Raw genomic sequence first — 17282 nt, 5'->3', positions numbered from 1 at the left:
AACAACAAGCCCAAGAGCGGGCGAATGCATGGCAAAACACTGCAACAGAGGCAAACCTGGAGAAACACGGGTGCCGCCTCCCGTTTTGCACCATACTGCTCCCGCTGCTCCTACTCCTCTGTCATTCTTCTGCTTCATTAATTAGTCAGGCTTTAGTTTTTGACTTCGCTCTACCTTCTTGTGCGCCAAGCCTCTAGGCCGTAGCACTCCGGCCGCCGCTGCCTGCTGACGGTGAGAATGCACACGGGAACACAGCCTAGTCCCGAAGAGGGGGGGCGGCCGGTCGAAGCTTCTCACACCTTGCTAGGACCCCTCAGCAAAGTAGTAAAATAGAAATGGACCTACTTGCAGCAGCTGCAACAGGTGCAACCGCAACTCTAGGCAGCCGAGCAAACGCAATACAGGTATAGGGGCACCAACTCCACAACCTGTCAAGGCTGCGGCACCAAGGGCCACGGACGCTTTAGGCACTCAAGACACTGTATTTGTTATGCTGGCTGCAGTAACAACTTTTTTAAGGCGGAGGAGTAGCTGGGGGGTGGGTGGGTAGCTGCTTTGGCTGCAATGGTGTCAGCCCGCATACGCATAGACTGCACCTTATCTGCCGGCCCTGAGGCAGTTTCAGCAACCGCTGCAGAGAGCACAGAGCACTTTTAGCGCGTGTAGAATCAGGATTGGCTGATGCAACACGCCTACACACATAGCTTAAACGCCAAATAATTTGCTTTTGTAGCTGCACCAAGAGCAGTGGTCGCTCCTCTCACTTCCTGGCCTTTTCCCAGATGTCTCAGCAGCCCACGTGGCTAGCCGGCTAGTTAGTAGGCAGTGCGCTGTTACCGCAAACTGGAAAAGCTGTGGAAAATCATAAAAGACCTCACTCTCTTTTCGTTGCTGGTACCTCCCTGTGCTGCGGTCTATGGTTTTGGTGCATGGCGCCGGATAGCCGCATTAGCGCGCATAAAGCGCAACACAAGGAACTGCTTGTATTTATTTGAAGAATAATATTTACTTAAAGGTGCTACCGGCGGAGGAAAGAAGGCCACCGGAAAGGAAAATCCCGGCGAGGGGAGCGGAGAATGCGCTCAAAACAACGGCAGCGATCTGTGCTGCCGGTTCCTCCGTGCTGCTGCCCCCAGTAAATGTCCTCTTGCAGCCTGTCTTTATATCACCTGCATCTGAATAGCTTCGTTCTGAAACCTGACCTGCGCGCTGGTGGCGTAAGTGTAGCTCCTAATGCTTCTTCCGCGATACTGGCATTGAGAGGTGAAGCAAAGAGCACAGCGCGCTTGATAGGGTACCTGCGCAAGAGAGCATTCAAGAGATTTCTTAAGACCTGTTATCAAGGTGGGGGGTAAGTCAGCGGAGTGTGAGAAGGCGAAGAAATGGGCGGAGTAACAAAGGGCCGCAAGCAGACAGCTTGGCAGAGAATAACTGAAAGGGAAAGTTGGAAGGCATGAGTGCGTATAAAAGGGAGGAAATGGAAGCATAGAGATAGGAAGTCATGCAAACGCGTAACGAGCGTTTGGGGTGGTACAAAGAGGCCGGCTGGAAGGAAGATTAGACATAGATGCCACGTTCCCGAAGAGACGGGTTTCTCTTAAATGCTGAGCCAGACGTATGGAATACCGGCATGTGTGTACTGCCTCCTCTTGCCGTGTCTCTCTCTCTGCTTTTCGGGGTGCGACTGATTCTTACATCGACAGTGTCTTCATGCATTCGGATTTGTAGGGCTCCCTCTAGTAAGGTGTCAAGGCGGAGACGCTGCAAAAACCCGAAGCCCAACAAGAACGTTTACGAAGAAGTGTTGCAGTATTTCTCGTAGAATGTGTACTCCTAATTTTTGTGAACTCGACCGCCTGTGCAGTTCTTCCCCAGGGTCTCCCTGAAAACACACTTTTCGCCCCCAACGCAGTGCCGGACTGAATGAAAGTTCATCGAGTGCCGCTCCGAAGGCCGTCCTCCTCCGTCTCCCTGCCCTCGCACTTCAGGCTCTGGCTCGAAGCTAAATGGCCGCTTGAGTGTGCCTTTCAACACTTGCTAAGCACTTCTGGCATTCCTAGCTAGTTGCCCAGAGCAGTTGTCACACAGACACTGAGCTCTGATTCTTCCTTATCGGGCAGCGTCTCTTCCCTGCAGTACATGATGTGTCCGGACAGTCCAAGCACGTATTCACTCTTGAAAATTCTTTTCGTAGCTGTAACTAATGCATTAGACCATGTGGAGGTGAACCTCAGTCCACTACACTCAAGGTTCCCGCAAGAGGAGCACGGGGCCGATAGCAAGGGTGCGTGTGTGTCGCTGCATCCTCTGAGAATTCGGACTGATTTACTTAGCTTGACGTGGCGACTCGGGACACAGGCTCATTAATATGCTATGGCGCCAATCTCGCTGCGCAGTAACTGATTTTACGAAAGGCTAGACCAATTAGTCAATTTCAAGTTCAGCGTAGTCAGTGAAGTCAAACGTGCTCATGCAGAAGACCTGCTACAGTCTGTCTCTGGCAGTCATTATTTTCAATGCATTTACTCCTCAGTGCTCTGAACCCCGATGCTTGTAGCCCCATATCTCTCTCCTTCTGCCCCCTCATTCTCTCTAAAAAGGCCGCCTGAATACCACCACATCCCAACGGACTGTGAACGAGGGAGAAGCCCAAGTACCTTAGCGGCGGCGGATTCGTTTCCAGTTTACGGTTGCCACTAGACTTGTCTGTGTCCGGAAATATTTTGACTCACTAAATCAATTAGGGGTTTTGAGCGCTGATGCACTGCGCCTTCGCTGATGTGGGGATGTTTTGTGTGTGAGTGCTGACAGGCTGTGTTTAACCGACCAGATCTCTGTGAGGGTGCAGCTAATAGTCTCTATCTACTACCCTCTGACCTAAGCCTAGGCTTGTGGAGTCTCAGCGCAAACGAAGGAGGCAGCGAGAGCTCCTTTCCAGGACCCCCTATGGGCCACCACTGCTTGGCAGGTCGGGAGAAACGGGGGGCGCGGTGGGTTTACTCAGCGACAAACGATTTACAAAACCGAAAGGTAGACAGAACTCAATTGTACTGTGATGCTAAACAACCGTAAACGGAGTAACGCACTTCCGAGTCCACGGGGCTCTCCAGGCCCCCATGCTACCAGCGGAAGACACGCAAGCTCAATGCTGCAAATTAGTCGCACCCCTTGAGTCACCCGTGTGTTGTATATCCACGTTCACGGAGTACGGTAGCATGTGCTACGCTCTCTGCGCCACCCAAACCCGTTCTCTACACAAAGGAAAAGTTGTGCCGGGTTCACAAAGGGCCTCACTCGCACTACCTGCCCACCTGCATCTCTGTCTGCTGTACGTTGTCTAATGTTCCCCTTGGTCCCTTGTGCGAGGGACACCTCCCTTCACCGCCGTATATCTAATTCCTCTCTGTTTCGTTTGTGTGTACGCCTCTACCCTCGGTGGCCAGCCCTTGACGAGTCCTTCCCCCTGCGTTCGTAATTCCTTTAGCCTCCTGGATGCCCCCTGGCCGCCTGCTCCTCCCTCTCGGAGGGTGAGAAGCTTCATCAACAGAAAAGGTAGCCCCCTCAGCTGCACGCCGTACACACTAGAGGTAACCTTTTGCTGCAATACGGCGTTTTGAGAAGGCAAGCCTTTTCTGAACTGCCTGCAGACTACCCTGAGCGTGTACTCTAAGGCTACCGGTGTGCTGCTTCCCCGTTAGCTGCAATTTGTTTGCTCTTTCCTCGCTGACTGCCTAGGTGGCATACGGCCGGTACTCCCAGCCCAAGTGCTGCATTTGCTATTAAATCTCGACAAGCCTAAGGCTTTAAATGTAATTTTGAGGCGCATATTTTGCTGCATCGGCGCATAAGAGAGGTGTTGGCCGCGGTTGCTGCCGTCTTTGCGGCAGCGGCAGCGGCAGCGTCAGCGGCGGCGGCAGTTGCATGTGGTGGGCGTACATCCCAGGTCGCACTTGAGTTTGTCTTGTTAAGTTATTCCTGTATATTTGGTTGTTTCTACGCGCAATTGGCCTTTATTCGGGGCGTAGAGGTAGCTGCCAACGCCGCCCTGGACTGCACATACAGGGGTTCCCTCCCTCTCTCGTGCCTTTGGGAAAACAAACAGCGACTGAAGCAGTGTGCTGCCACTGCAGCTATTGCTGCTGGTGGAGGTCTTTCAGTTTCGAGGATGGCGGGCGCAATGCGGCATGGCTCTTCTGAGGGCACAGGGGACGCTGCTGCTGCGGCAGCGGTAGCAGCAGGCTCAAGCCCTTCAGTAAACGCGGTGTCTTTGCTGCTGCAGGAGGCAGCAGCACAGGTTAGCAGCGAGAGAGAGAAGTCTGTGGATCTCTGCAAGAGGGCGCTGGAGATAGCGTCCGCTGCAGCGGCTGCCGGTGACTCCCGTTCATCAGCAGGCGGGGAGACGAATGGCAGTAAGGCAGGGGAGGAGCATTCCCTGCCTTCCCGCGAGGAGGCCTTGCGTTTGTATGAGCAGGGTCTGGCATGGCTTGCGGGAGTGTATGCGGAGGCAGGCGACACTGCTGGAGTGTGCGCGCTGCTGGAATCTTCGCATGATTTGTTGCGACAGCTGCCCAAAGCTCGGACGGCCAAATTGGTCCGTTTGCTTGTGGGTGCCGTGGCAGCCGTTCCAACAGCACAAGAGGCGCTGGAGGCTGTGTGTGAGAGCGGCATTGCTTGGTGTATCAGGGAAAAGAGGGCGTTCCTGCGGACTCGCATCGAGTTGCGTCTTGCACAGGCCTATCTTTCTGGGGGCAAATTGCAGCAGGCGCAGCAGCTGCTGTCTCGCCTGCTTTTAGAGCTGAAGAAGCTGGACGACAAATTGCTTCTTGTTGAAGCCCATCTCCTTGATTCCGAGCTGAACTTCAAGCTGAAGAACTTCCCAAAGAGCAGAGCCGCGCTCACGGCCGCACGAACGAATGCAAACTCAATTCACTGCCCCCCCACATTGCAGGGGCAGCTTGACTTACAGGTGGGGAGCTGTCACTCGTAGCGTCTAGTAGGCGCCTGTGGCTTCCCCCCCAGAGGCACTCTGCCGCTGCTGCTGGTCCGACCAAGGCGCTGCTGCTGCCTTGCTGCTGCGCATGTGCCGCTGCCCGTCCACCCTGCAGAACCCTGCTTCTGCAGACTTTCGCGTTTGCGGCTCTTCGTGCAGGCCGGAGTGCTGCACGCGCATGACAGAGACTACAAGACGGCCTTTTCGTACTTCTTCGAGGCCTTTGAAGCCTTCAGCGCGCAGGAGGCAGCCCAGAACGCCTTGAGGAAGCACCAACAGAACAAGATGGGGGAGAGGCCAATCGCAGGCAGTAAGGCGCGAAAGGGAATCCACGGATGACGAGTTTTGCGTGTCTTGTCTGCTTTTTAACGGTGTGGTGCCTGGGGTCTTTCCCAGGCCACCCTTTTTCTTCGGGAGGGTGGTGTGTGAAAAGAGGGGTCTCACGTCATGCATCGCGTGATGGCGCTCCAGGCATATCCACCAGCTGGTTGGGATGCGATGGCCGTTGCCGACTTGCTGGCGTCTCCTGCGTGCGTGGAAGAGTGCTGTGGCGTGCTCCTGACTCTTGTTGGCGTTTCAGGAGATGATAGGGCGCTCGCCCTGCAGTCTCTGAAGTACATGTTGTTGGCGAAGATCCTAATGGGCCGACCTCAGGACGTGCCCGTTATTCTCTCTGGCAAGCAAGGGCTCCGCTACTACCACCAACCCGGACTGCCCTCCGCCTCGGCTGCTCACGTGGACGCCTCCGTCGTGGCTTCGACAGAAGTGTCTGCGGACGTGCAGGGGCTTGAGGCGCTGCGGCTCCTGTCCATTTGCAGGAAGGAGAGCTCCTTGAAGATGTTTGGCGCTCTGCTAGAGTCGCACGGGAAGGAGCTGGAAGGTGACCCTGTGCTGCAGCAGCACATTGAAGAGCTGTACGAGACCTTGCTGGAGAAGGACCTTAGCAAGACCCTGCAGGCTTTCTCCCGAGTAGAGCTCTCCCATGTGGCACGGCTGATAGGGCTGCCCGAGCAGAAGGTCGAAGAGAAGCTGTGCGAGATGATGCTGGATGGCAAGCTGCATGGCACCCTGGATCAAGGAGTTGGGGTCTTGGTTCTCTTTGACACGCAGCAGACTCCCAAACTCTACACGGATGTGTTGGGAACTGTGGCCAATATGGCAGCGGTGGTAGACGCGCTATATGACAAGGCTCAACAGACGCTCTAGGAGGGAGCCGTGGCAGGGGTGAGCGGGGGGATATGGCGCTCGAGAACGGTCCAGACGAAGGGGGGCACAGGGGCTGAGGAGGGGTCTGCACGAGGCTTCGGTGTAGGTGAGGTTGGGGGGAGCAGCAGGCCATGCTAGTGGCTCGCGGAATTGTCAGCGAAGGGGACATCAATTGGATGTGTGGTGGAGGGGAAGTGGTGGGGTCGGGGGGCAAGGGACCGCCTGCGTTGCTCGAAAAGGCGCTACTGCCATAGGAGTGTAAGGGACAGTGTTGCAAGAACGCACAAACCCACATGATTAGGACGCAAAGACGGTTTACCGTTGCTGCCTCCTGATGGAGAGAAAGGCACATACAGAATGCGAAATACTGAGTTTGAAGGTTTGGTGAGGGTAGGCAGGCCGAGGCCTTGCTAGGCATCAGGAGTTGGGTTGACATGTTGGGTTCGCTGCAAATAAGACTGCCCTGTGGGGCTAGACGTGCCTGTGGCCATGGCTGCACAGTTGCTGCTTCCGCTTCACTCGCCAAAACAGCTGCAGGGAAGTAGCCTCTCGTAAGGCGGGGAGGCAGAAGAGACAAAGCACACAGGAAAGCCTACAAGCTAGCTCCCTGCGGCTCAGGGGGCAAAAGGGGCGTACAACCCCGCACAGATCGGAAATTTGCATTGCCTTGGGGCTGGAGTCTGCACACTTCAAACCGTGGACCTCGTCATAAGACAGTAAAGAGGGTGTGGCGCGGTGAATGGTGGAGAGAATCCCAACCAAAACGCTTTACTAAACCTTGAGTTATCCCTTACGATGTTTATTCAAACAAAACCCTGATGCAGTCATGCACTCCTGGGCACACAGCGCTCGCTGCGCATATAGCTCAAAAGCAACAGTATGAAGCGAGCACGCTAAAGGTACCTCACTACGGCTTAGAGGTTAGTCTCCACAGCATACGGGGTGTGGGAGGTAAGCGGGGAAGCAGAGGAATCTTTACCTCCATTAGTAAACGACTACAGGCGAGGGATGCGTGGTGCAAGCCCTCAAAGCTTGCAAGGTGCATTGGCCACTTGTGACCTAGGTCTTATGCCATAATCTAAGGCTACGTCTGAGTCCGTGGTGAGGGAACACATTTGCGTCAATGCAAACTTCTAGAAAGTAAATGAGTACTTTTCCCAAATATGCTCCTCCTTCCCCTGCCCCTACCACTCAGAGTTTCAAAGTAACGGGAGAAAAGGGGATTCGTGGGATGTGCATAGGTGCTAGGAGTATTTCTAAGCATTTTGAGCACTCATAGCTAGTTGCACGTAGCATCTAGCGTACACGCGCAGAAAAGTGCGTCGGCTTATATAGAGATAGCAGTACACTGCAATAAATATGATGTACCAAAACAAATACCAATCAATTGACTCTTTTAGACTTTTAATTAAGTGTATCAGCGTAACAGAACGTGTCTCAGTGCTGCTTTGCCCCGGTACACATGGGCTACTTGCAGCTCAGGCTTCCTGCCAGACGGTATGTATGTGTATGTAAATGCATCGGAATCGTAGACGTGCTGGGTTTTGTACGGGTAGGCCTTTGCCACTGTGGTATGCCGTCATTCTATTACAATGCATTCCACACCTTGCATTGTCAAGTCGTTCTGTGCGCAGCAGCATTTTGCATCAAGCCTATCCAAAAACCATCCACCTGATAATTTGCACCCCTCTCAATAGTCAACAGCTCGCCAAAGTTTTGGAGTGGGCAGCGCTACATGGGGTTTCGCCCTGAACGGTCGGCTATTGAAAGGGGCTCTAGCATAAATTTCCTGTAGGAGGACCCGATCGGAATTGTTGCCGGTAAAGGGAGAAATGAGGTGGCGGACATAGGATTAGTATTGGAAAAACACAGTATATCGAACCAGTTGAAGCCTTTATCAAAGGGGCATACAAGGGGTGTTCGTGTTAAGGCAGCCTCATGCGCTACATGTTCCCACACAGCAAAAAGGACCAGTGGACACTGGCCGTAATTAAGGGTCAAGCGCGTCAGCCCACCAACCAAAGTTGCAATAAAGAATCTCGGAATTGAGGTAGCTTGTAGAAGTTTCTTTCCATTTAGCTGTATTTCACGCTCTCCTCTTGCATGACCATCACCCTAAACCTTGAACCTACTGTCCTGACCACTGTGGCGGCAGCCGCATTGCACAGCCCCACTTTACGCATGGCAAAGACTGCAGGAAAAGGAAGATACTGCATCCAGACGGTGGATTTTGAGTGCACGATTTTTCTTGTGGCTAGCCAGAAGAAGCACACAATGGGGCACTCCTATTGCTAGCCTCAGTCGTGGCTTCTACTGGCCTGATGTAGAGGGTCCCCAACTCTTGGTTGCAGTACACTTCCTGAGGGGTCTCTATGTCGTCTGTCTGAGATGTAATGAGCCAGATTGGGCATGACGCTCTCACCAAAAAGGGCCAGCGGGGCCTTCCTGCCTTCCCTTTCTCCCCTTGCTCATGCGTCGGACGCGGGCAGTCTACCTCGTGTGGATGCCTCCAACACCGCTCAACTCCCCCGCTCTAGCCGTGAGCATGCGTTGTATTCTTTGCTTTGCTGCAGGGCGTGCCGTGTGCAGCCCGCGTCAGGCCACCCGGGTGCCTCTCAGCCAACGCCGTTTGGGTTGAACCGTTATATCTTACTGCTGATCTATGTGTTCATCACGCTCAGCACTTCCTGCGTGTACTTCGGGTGGGGGCCGCTCAGCCATATGTTGATTGAGTCGGGGGCCTCCCTATGGATGTGCAGCACAGAGGAGCAGCTCGAGTTCGTGGTGTCTCCTACTCCCGCCTGCCTAGCTCAAGACACGAGCGTGCAGAGCCTCTTCACGATTTGTTATGCGGCTCACTTCGTAGTTAGTGGGGCTGCCGGTGTCCTCATAGACACGGCTGGCCCCAAGGTGACTGCCGTATTAGGGCAGATCCTCAATATTTGCGGCTGGGTTTTCTTGGGCTTCTCCAACGAAGCTTTTCGAGCAACTATTCCCTCCTTCATATTCATTGGGGCCGGTGCAGATATGTGCTTTCTTCCCATGCTCTGCATTGTGAACCTTTTCCCTGGAAGTTCGGGATTTGTGTTCACGGCACTTGGCGCTGCCTCGTCGCTCAGTTTTGCTGTGCCTTCTATGTTAAGGGCCGTCCAACTCACGGGTTTGAACTTCAGGTGGGTGTGCTGGGGCTATGCGGTGCTCGGTCCTGCCTTCTCTCTCCTTCTGGTTTGTCTATTTGTTCCTTTGGACGACTTCATCCACGAAGACATGTTCGTGCTCGTCAAAAGTGCGGAGCACGGGGTGCTGAATCCTAAAGACCGGCTCGTGGGGCACAGGCCGCATAGGGGCAGCATCCTCTCGAGGGAACGGGGGGAGGAGGCAGAAAAGGAGGTCGAAGGTGACAAAAAGAAAGAGCGAGGGAGGGAACGATACGGCGGCAAGGAGCGCCATACACACAACAGGGGCGCTTCGTCACCCAACAGTCTTTCATCCTCTGTGGTAACGCTTTCACAGAGCGACAGCGGACATTTAAGCAGTGTAACTGACGAAGCTTTTTTTCAGTCCTTTAGAATGGAAGCCTGCAGCTTCCTCTATTTCGGTATTTGCATCTACTTTGTTATCTGCAGTGTGGCCATGAACTACTATCAGCAGGCCGCTGCCCTTTTCCTCTTGAACGAGGCTTACGAGGCTCTAGAGTTCGCGATTCCGCTGTCTACCCTTCCTTGCATCATCCTCGGAAGGCTGTATGCTTGACCCGGAAATCAGCACCTGCATTTACGCTTGAGCATGCAACCAGCACCATGATCTCTGCACTTTTAGCTTGAATGCCTCATTTGGGTATTTTCCCAAGCTGCCCCAACAGCCTGAACTGCGAGTCTGCTCTTTGGGAGCCTCTGGGGTTCGTTGGAAGTGTCTGCAATTGTGTGTTGTGGGCTTCTTTTTCAGGACGGACTTCGTGCCAGTTATATATGTAATGATGGTGACGAATACGGCGGGAGCTCTGAGCTTCGGCTTGGCGATACCTGAGGGCCTGAAAAAAGACTTTTTCTCGGTATGTTGCTTTTCAGTGTACATCTCAATTTTCTCATCTCAAGTGTACATATTCGTCAAGAAACATTTCACATCACTCAATTTCGGCCGTCTCATCGGTGTTGCGAGCATGCTGGGAGGCCTAGTCTCTCTCGTTAGCAACCCTCTCTATCAGCAAGTAACGATGGAGCATGACCAGGGCGACCCAGACCCCATAATGTGGGGCATATTCTACACAATATGCGGGGCCTATTTCCTCCTGATCTTCATGGCGATAGTATCAAGCAGGAAAAAGAGGCTTGAAACAGCCGCCATGGTCCTGGAAAAGACACAGACCGCACATACTAACAGCGGTCGCCCCAAAAGGATAATAGAGGCATCCGCTTCACCCCAACGTGCCTTGGACAGCGACAAACAGAACGAGAAACATCGAGGAGCGCCCTTGGTAGAAATTGAAGGTCTATAAGTCGCTGCGAGGGTCAGGGACGGAAACAGTCTAGGAACAAAGAGAGAAAAAGGCTCTTGGGAACGGCGGTTCCACGGCCGAACGATGGCTTCCCTAACTACGCCAAATCGCACGTGCATGTAGATGCGGCTGCTTCGGAGTTTCCGCATTTTGTGCCCTAGCACGTTTTTCTTCGCTCTTTAGCTAAGTCACCTTGAGTGCACACAAACGTTAATGTAGCAAATCAGAATTAGCAAGGGGTACACTGGCTAGCCCCATGGCTCTTGACACCAGCAGCGCACGCTCCTGCTTCCCCTTAAGCCTGCAGACTCGCTCCTGCACACGCAGCGCTTGAGTGGCTCACGTATTGCACGAGCTGGCTGCCGTCGGTTGTGGCAAAGCATGGCTGAAGGTGACCAGTTGCAGTTTTGCACTACCCGATGGCACATCTATACACAACATTCAGTTCGTTTGGCTGGAATCTTGCGCTTTGTCGGAAGACATAAACTTCTAGATCGGCATAAATGCTTTCTAACCTTAGTTCCTCTCCACCTAGCGCCCACCGCCGTTGCGATATTTAGCGCTTCTCGGGTTTTGCATGCTCGTGGATCGATCTGTGTTTTCACTGGAATCCTGTATTCCCCATCTTTCTACAAAGCTTGCCCTGTTTTTAAAAATTCGCTCCCTATCCCGCCTTGCCTTTGCCCTCCTATCTGTATCCTGGCGACTAACTCTACCTTCCGCTTTACCCCACTTGCTCTCTCTCTCTTTCTCTCTCTCCGCCCCTTCCAACATTTGCAGGTTGTTAAGCCTCTCGTTCAACATCTCTTTTGGCCGTCCGTCTCAATTTTTGTGTTCCACGATCGGATTCTGCTTTGATGTCTGTCCTTTGGTTACTGTGTATCAGTTTGATCCCATTACCCTCGTGCCCTTCAATCGAGCAAAGAATTAATGCCTCTTCTGTTGCTTTCGGCCGCTGCACCGTCCCTCGTAGCAAAAGTAGCACGTGAAGGGCAAACACTGAGCTTACTGCCTATCTGGCAACACTCGCAAGAACTTGAATAGACACGTACATCGCACGCGTCTCCAAGCGAGACTTTTTTCTCCTTTTCCAGGGCTTAACCCAGAAAGACTCTTCTTGAACCCTTTTGCAGATTCTTATAGTGAAATGCTGGACGCAGAAATGGAACTTGGGAAGTAGAAGTGCACACGGTAGTTAGCAATATTTGGACTATGTAAATGGCAATGCATTCCAGAGGAGTGCTGGAAGTATCGGCAACAACAGCAGGTACGTCACCAGAATTTCGCATTTGCAATCAGAACAACTACGAAGATGTCGGGTCCCAGCACCAGACAGAAGGCAATTAGACTGAAACATTGTCTTCTTTCACTCTTTACATATGAACAAGGGCTAGCAAAAAAATAACTGGCTGGTCCTCTTCTTACGGTGTGAAGGTAGCTCGATACAAGAAGACGCAACATTGTGTGCTTGCGCACTACATGCAGTCTGCGAATTCGTGTGGAAAGGTTCCGAGTGCTTTGATGGCGCCGCTACGCCCATGCACGTTAGTTCCCCCTCTCTTCTTAGGTTCGACTTCTGGGGGTGCAGCAGGATGATGAGGGAGATCTTTCGGGAAGCACTCATTAGCTTTCTAGTAAGCTGTATTGACTCCGAAGCTACCGACTGTCCGGCTACTGATATTCTAGATGGTTCGTTGCAAGCCGGCAGAGCTGTTCGTGCTCCGTATCCCAAAGATGGGGCATGCCAATTTAGTTGCATTCAGGGGCAAGAAAAAATTTCAAGTGCTGGGTTCCGTGCTTCTTCGCAACAACCACGGCCTCCTACATTCGTGAGATCCCTCATATCAATCTACGGAGGATTCTGCTTTTCAGCTGGCCGCATTTTTGCTGTCAAGGTCTGCGATGCATTCTATCTGCGCTAACACACATCTGCGCCCCATGGTGAGCTTATGATGGAGCCGTGCTATGCCATCGTGCATACCGTGCAAATGGGCGGGTCCTGCCCTCTGCAGCTCCATGGCGAGTCGCCAGTACTTTTCTCTGCTCCTTTCTATTTGGGTGTGTCCTGTGCAGTGTTTGAGTGCAACGCTTCATCAAGGGCTCCGAGGGGGCCGATACGCAGCCCTCGTAGAGGTCCACGCGCTACCTCATGCGTCGTACAGTTCCTTTGATCTCCGGTTCCTGCTTTTGAACATCTTAAGGTCCTCCCATAGCGTACTTTTCATGTCCTGGAATGCTTGAGTTCGGCAGGCTGACTTTGCCGCAGAGCACGTGCAGTGCAGGTAGGGAACACCTGGGGCTGCCGGATCTGGTACTGCTTCACAGCGTGGGAAGGGGGACCTTGCTGTCCTCCTCGATGGCTTAAGGCTTTATTGTAAAAAAAATAGGCCGCTCGAGGTGAAATCTACTAAGAAAAGGTGGAAGAGAGGATTCTACAAAAAGAGGGAAAGACAGCTTTATTGATGAGAGGTTAGAAGACGCTTCCCCTCCGATATGGGGGGCGAGAGCGGGATTCGCTCCCTACGCAGCTCGCTGAGTGGTTTGCTGATCATCCCGAAAGGGCGGAATGAGTATCGCATGTACTTGTTCGCTTTCTCATTCCATTTGCCTTTCTTCATTCCCTCTGCCTTCCTACTTCTCTGAGTTTGCTGATGTAGAAAGGCAGAATCACCGGACAGCTTCTTTGCGCCAAGCATCCGCAAAAGCAGCCTGGAACTCCTTCAATTTGGAAGCAGTGCTTTTTAAGAATTTAGGTTTTAGCGGCCACCACAGAATCTTCTTAATACGGAGGTCCCGAGTGAGCCTCCAGCACTGGGAGCAGCGGAGAGCCATCTTCCTGTGGCCGTTTTGCTGTCCGACTGCACCACGAAGAGAACTAGCAATCTTGCAGCGATCGCAGGAAAAACAGATAAAGTGCTCTATTAAGTGGCCTTTGTTTTCATCTCTTCCCTGGCCCTCCTTTGAGGCCCCTTTGCACGCTCCTTTCCCTTCCCTATTCTACCCGAACCTGCAAGAACTGCTTCTCACCGCAGGGCGGCTGGTAGCTCGCTGTAGCTGGCCATGTGTGCATTGGAAAACGTTTAGTATGATTACTGGCAGGCACAGCGCACGCTTGTAGAGCAGTAGGAGGAGGAGCGTGACACAAAGCAGTGCAGGCATCTGTACAGCAGCAATGCGGAATCTGCCTCTAAGCCTATTTGCTTGGTTCGAAGCTTGGTCTCGCTCACCTCTCTGTGCAGTCCCCCTCGGGCTTCCTCCGGGAATTTCAACCCAACCAGCGGTTCCGCGCTCTCCCGGTATACCGTAGGAGCTGATAGAGAATGTCTCCTTCGAGAGCGAGTGCTCCAACGTCCGTCATGGATCGCTTAAGGGCCCTCCTGCCCTCTTCAGACCATCCGGGCGCCTCCCAACCCACGCCGTTCGGGCTGAGTCGCTATAGTTTACTGCTGATCTATGTGTTCATCACGCTCTCCACTTCCTGCGTGTACTTCGGATGGGGACCTCTCAGCATAATACTCTTCAATTCGGGAGCCTACCTGTGGCTCTGCAACGAGGACGAGCAGGAGCTGGCAAAAGCGGCGCGGCAGGCGCTTCTCAGTAGAAACGCGCTGTCGCTAGAGAGCACGGCTGCTGCGGAGGCTCTGGATAAGCCTTTTTGCGTGGCTCAAGACACGAACGTGCAGACCCTCTTTACGGTTTGTTACGCCACGCACTTTATTGTGAGTGGGGCTGCCGGCGTCCTCATAGACACAGCTGGCCCGAAGGTGACTGCCATTTTGGGGCAGACCCTCAATTTATGCGGCTGGTTTATCCTGGGGGGGTTCACGGATAGCTTTCGCGGAATCCTCCCTGCCTTCGTGCTGATAGGAGCTGGGGCGGACATGTGCTTTCTTCCGATGCTCTGCATCAGCAACGTGTTTCCCGGCAGCTCGGGATTCATCCTCACGGTCATGGGAGCCTCGTGCTCCCTCAGTTCTGTAGTTCCCATGGTGTTACGCACAATCCAGATTCGAGGGTTCAGTTTTAGAGCCGTGTGTTGGGGCTATGCGCTGTTGGGCCCAGCGGGGTGCCTCGTTTTAGTGTGCCTCTTCGTGCCCTTGGAAGGCTTCATAGAGGAAGACCGATACGTCCTCGTCAAGTCCACTGAAACGCAGTGCTCCTCCATTCAACTTCCGAACAGATTGAGCAAAAAGCGCTCCCCGCAGCCCCCACAGGCTGCCACTGCGGTCGCAATAAGGTCGATGGCTACAGCCAGGACAGAAATAGAACCTGGGCCCTCCTCACAAGGAGCAGCAGCGACAGGGGTCAGAAACAAGGACAGCCCCCTTGAGGGCGATACCGACTTGCTCGTGGCAACGCTATCCTCTCGACGAGCATCGAGTCTCAGACGGATCGCCCTGCACTTCCCAGAGCTTGAAAGGAGCCCAGTGCCTTCCAAGAACTCTGGCGGCTCCACTGCCCCCGAAAGGCACGCGTCTGCAGTAGCAGCACTACGACAAGGCCCCGTGGCTGTCAGCACCGTCACGGACGACGATTTCTTCCAGCCCTTTGTCAAAGACGCTTGCACCTTTCTGTATGTTGGTGTTTGCATCTACTTTATCATTTGCAGTGTCGCGATGAACTACTACCAAAAGGCAGCCTCGAAGTTTCTCTCTCCTGAAGCCTTTTCTGGCCTGGGAGCCGCATCGCCGCTCTCCACCTTCCCCTGCCTCATCATTGGAAGGGTGTGAGTGGCAACACTCACAGCATGCAAGCCACATAAAGAGAGCCCTCCCACACGCCACCCCGCGATAGCGCCAGCACTACACTCCCAAGGCACGATGCGGCATGTTTGGCTGCAGCTCAGTACACCAAACAACATGCAGCACACATAAGGAGTCCTTCGTAGAAAGGGGTATGAGGGATTGCTGTAGGCAGTACCTGTGGTTGCCAACGTCATTGGGGATGACTAAGGGATAGGGCATGCTTTCTGTGGCGTATTGACACACTGGAAAACGATGTAAACATGTGTCTACCTAGCAAGTGATTCGGAGTACAAATATTAGGGCATAAAGGGAAGCAGTGTCTAGGCGCCAAGCATCACGCTCCAAGCCTCGGTCCCAAAGTTGAGCCCGAATTCGATGTGAGTTGTTTTCTGCAGGACGGACTATGTACCAATAGTGCCGGTCATGCTTTTCGTGAACTCAACTGGCGTGCTGTGCTATGTGCTGGCCTTGGCGGACGGCCCTATCGTGGGATATGCCTCGATCACATTCTTTTCAATATACATATCTGTCTTCACTTCGCAAGTGTATATTTTCATTAAGGAGGTCTTCACCTCCGTGCACTACGGGAAGCTCATCGGCATTGCCAGCATGGTGGGAGGCTTGCTGTCTCTCACTAGCAACTGGCTGTACAACGGTTTGACTATGCGCCACTTTGGTGGAGATGTTGTCCCTGTCCTATGGGGCATGTTTGCTGTTATCTGCTTTGCATATCTTCTCCTGATTCCAATGTTTTTTGGCGCGCGGAAGAAACAGAGGCTTCTGAAGGAGCAGAAAGTCTTTTTAATTCCTGCAGAATGTGCATCGTCGAGATTGCCGCCTGCTTCGGCCCCTGCTCCTGTTGTCTGCCATCAGCAAGAGCTCCTTTCAGGACGCAGCCTAGAGAGCTCACAGGCCAATTAGCAAGCACCTACGCGCGCAATCCGGGCAGCAAGAACCAGCGTTGCCCGTCGCCAGCCGAAGCCTCGTGACACTGGACGCAACGGAAGCACGAGGCGGTAAAAGGGGATATCTGCAAACTCCAAGGGGCCCGCGAGACGAGCCGCTGCTTTTCGAGACCCACTCTGCTATATGCGCTTGCTTTTTCACAGTTGGCTGGGTTTCATTTGCGTGTTTTGGAGCTTCGGCTCTGGGCCTTTTCCGTTGTTTTACATGGCCACTGTGTCGCAAGACAGAGAATGGTTGCTCCTCGAGTTTGAGCTCGCTTCGTTTCTTTCATGCTCAAAAACAGAAATTGCATTTGAGGGCTTTTGCGTTTTTGCACGGGGGCTTCAGCTTCATCGCCTTAACCCGTGGGTGTCTCCTCCAACTTTCTCCTTCGGGTGGAGTGCGTATTTGCTCTTTATTAGTGAGCATAGATCTTTTTCTTCGTCTGCACAGGTATTTGTGTTGCCCTCCTACCCCTGCTTTTCGTTGAGGACTCATATTGCCGCCGTCCTCCATTGGAAGAGGCGTTGTTCACTTCTGCTGCATTGCTGTGAATGCAGCTGGCTTGCTGGGGTCCCGAAGACTTCGAGGCCGCAGCATATTGTTTCGCGCCGGGAACTTTTCCTGTAATACATCTCGCTTCACGAACGCGAGCTTGACCCGCGGCTGCATTCTTCCCCGTCTGCCTCTTGGCCTGCATCTTCCTACTTTTACTGCTTGGCTGTTTCCTTCGTACATTTGTGTCTGCTTCTCCTCCCCACTTACTCCTTTATTTACTTTGTGTTATACCAATGCGTGCACCTATATCTCCCTTGTCGTGTATTCTGTTGTTGGTAATGATCTTGGTTCTCCTAGCCTTTCTCGCGCATTCCTCACAGTGCAGCCCTTCCCTTCAGTGTCA

At 53.2% G+C, this 17282-nt stretch overlaps 3 protein-coding genes across 3 annotated transcripts; all 3 read left to right on the top strand.

Annotated features, from left to right (window-relative positions):
- The first annotated feature begins 4177 nt into the window (after positions 1 to 4177).
- LOC34618028 (26S proteasome non-ATPase regulatory subunit 11 homolog) lies at positions 4178 to 6196 on the top strand. The gene is made up of 3 exons (XM_026334440.1): positions 4178 to 4591; positions 5150 to 5305; positions 5462 to 6196. Exons 1-3 carry the CDS (start codon positions 4178 to 4180, stop codon positions 6194 to 6196), a joined length of 1305 nt encoding a protein of 434 aa, XP_026190225.1.
- Positions 6197 to 8605: 2409 nt separating this feature from the next.
- On the top strand, positions 8606 to 10691 carry LOC34618029. The gene is made up of 2 exons (XM_026334438.1): positions 8606 to 9939; positions 10142 to 10691. The coding sequence occupies exons 1-2, from the start codon at positions 8606 to 8608 to the stop codon at positions 10689 to 10691; spliced, it is 1884 nt and encodes a 627-aa protein (XP_026190223.1).
- Positions 10692 to 14011: 3320 nt separating this feature from the next.
- Positions 14012 to 16357, top strand: LOC34618030. The gene is made up of 4 exons (XM_026334437.1): positions 14012 to 14278; positions 14342 to 14995; positions 15131 to 15417; positions 15832 to 16357. Exons 1-4 carry the CDS (start codon positions 14012 to 14014, stop codon positions 16355 to 16357), a joined length of 1734 nt encoding a protein of 577 aa, XP_026190222.1.
- Positions 16358 to 17282: the final 925 nt, after the last annotated feature.

Source organism: Cyclospora cayetanensis, unplaced genomic scaffold, assembly GCF_002999335.1.
Source record: "Cyclospora cayetanensis isolate NF1_C8 unplaced genomic scaffold, CcayRef3 CcayRef3_contig_42, whole genome shotgun sequence".
Lineage (NCBI taxonomy): Eukaryota > Apicomplexa > Conoidasida > Eucoccidiorida > Eimeriidae > Cyclospora > Cyclospora cayetanensis.
This window is presented reverse-complemented; position numbering and strand designations above follow the sequence as displayed.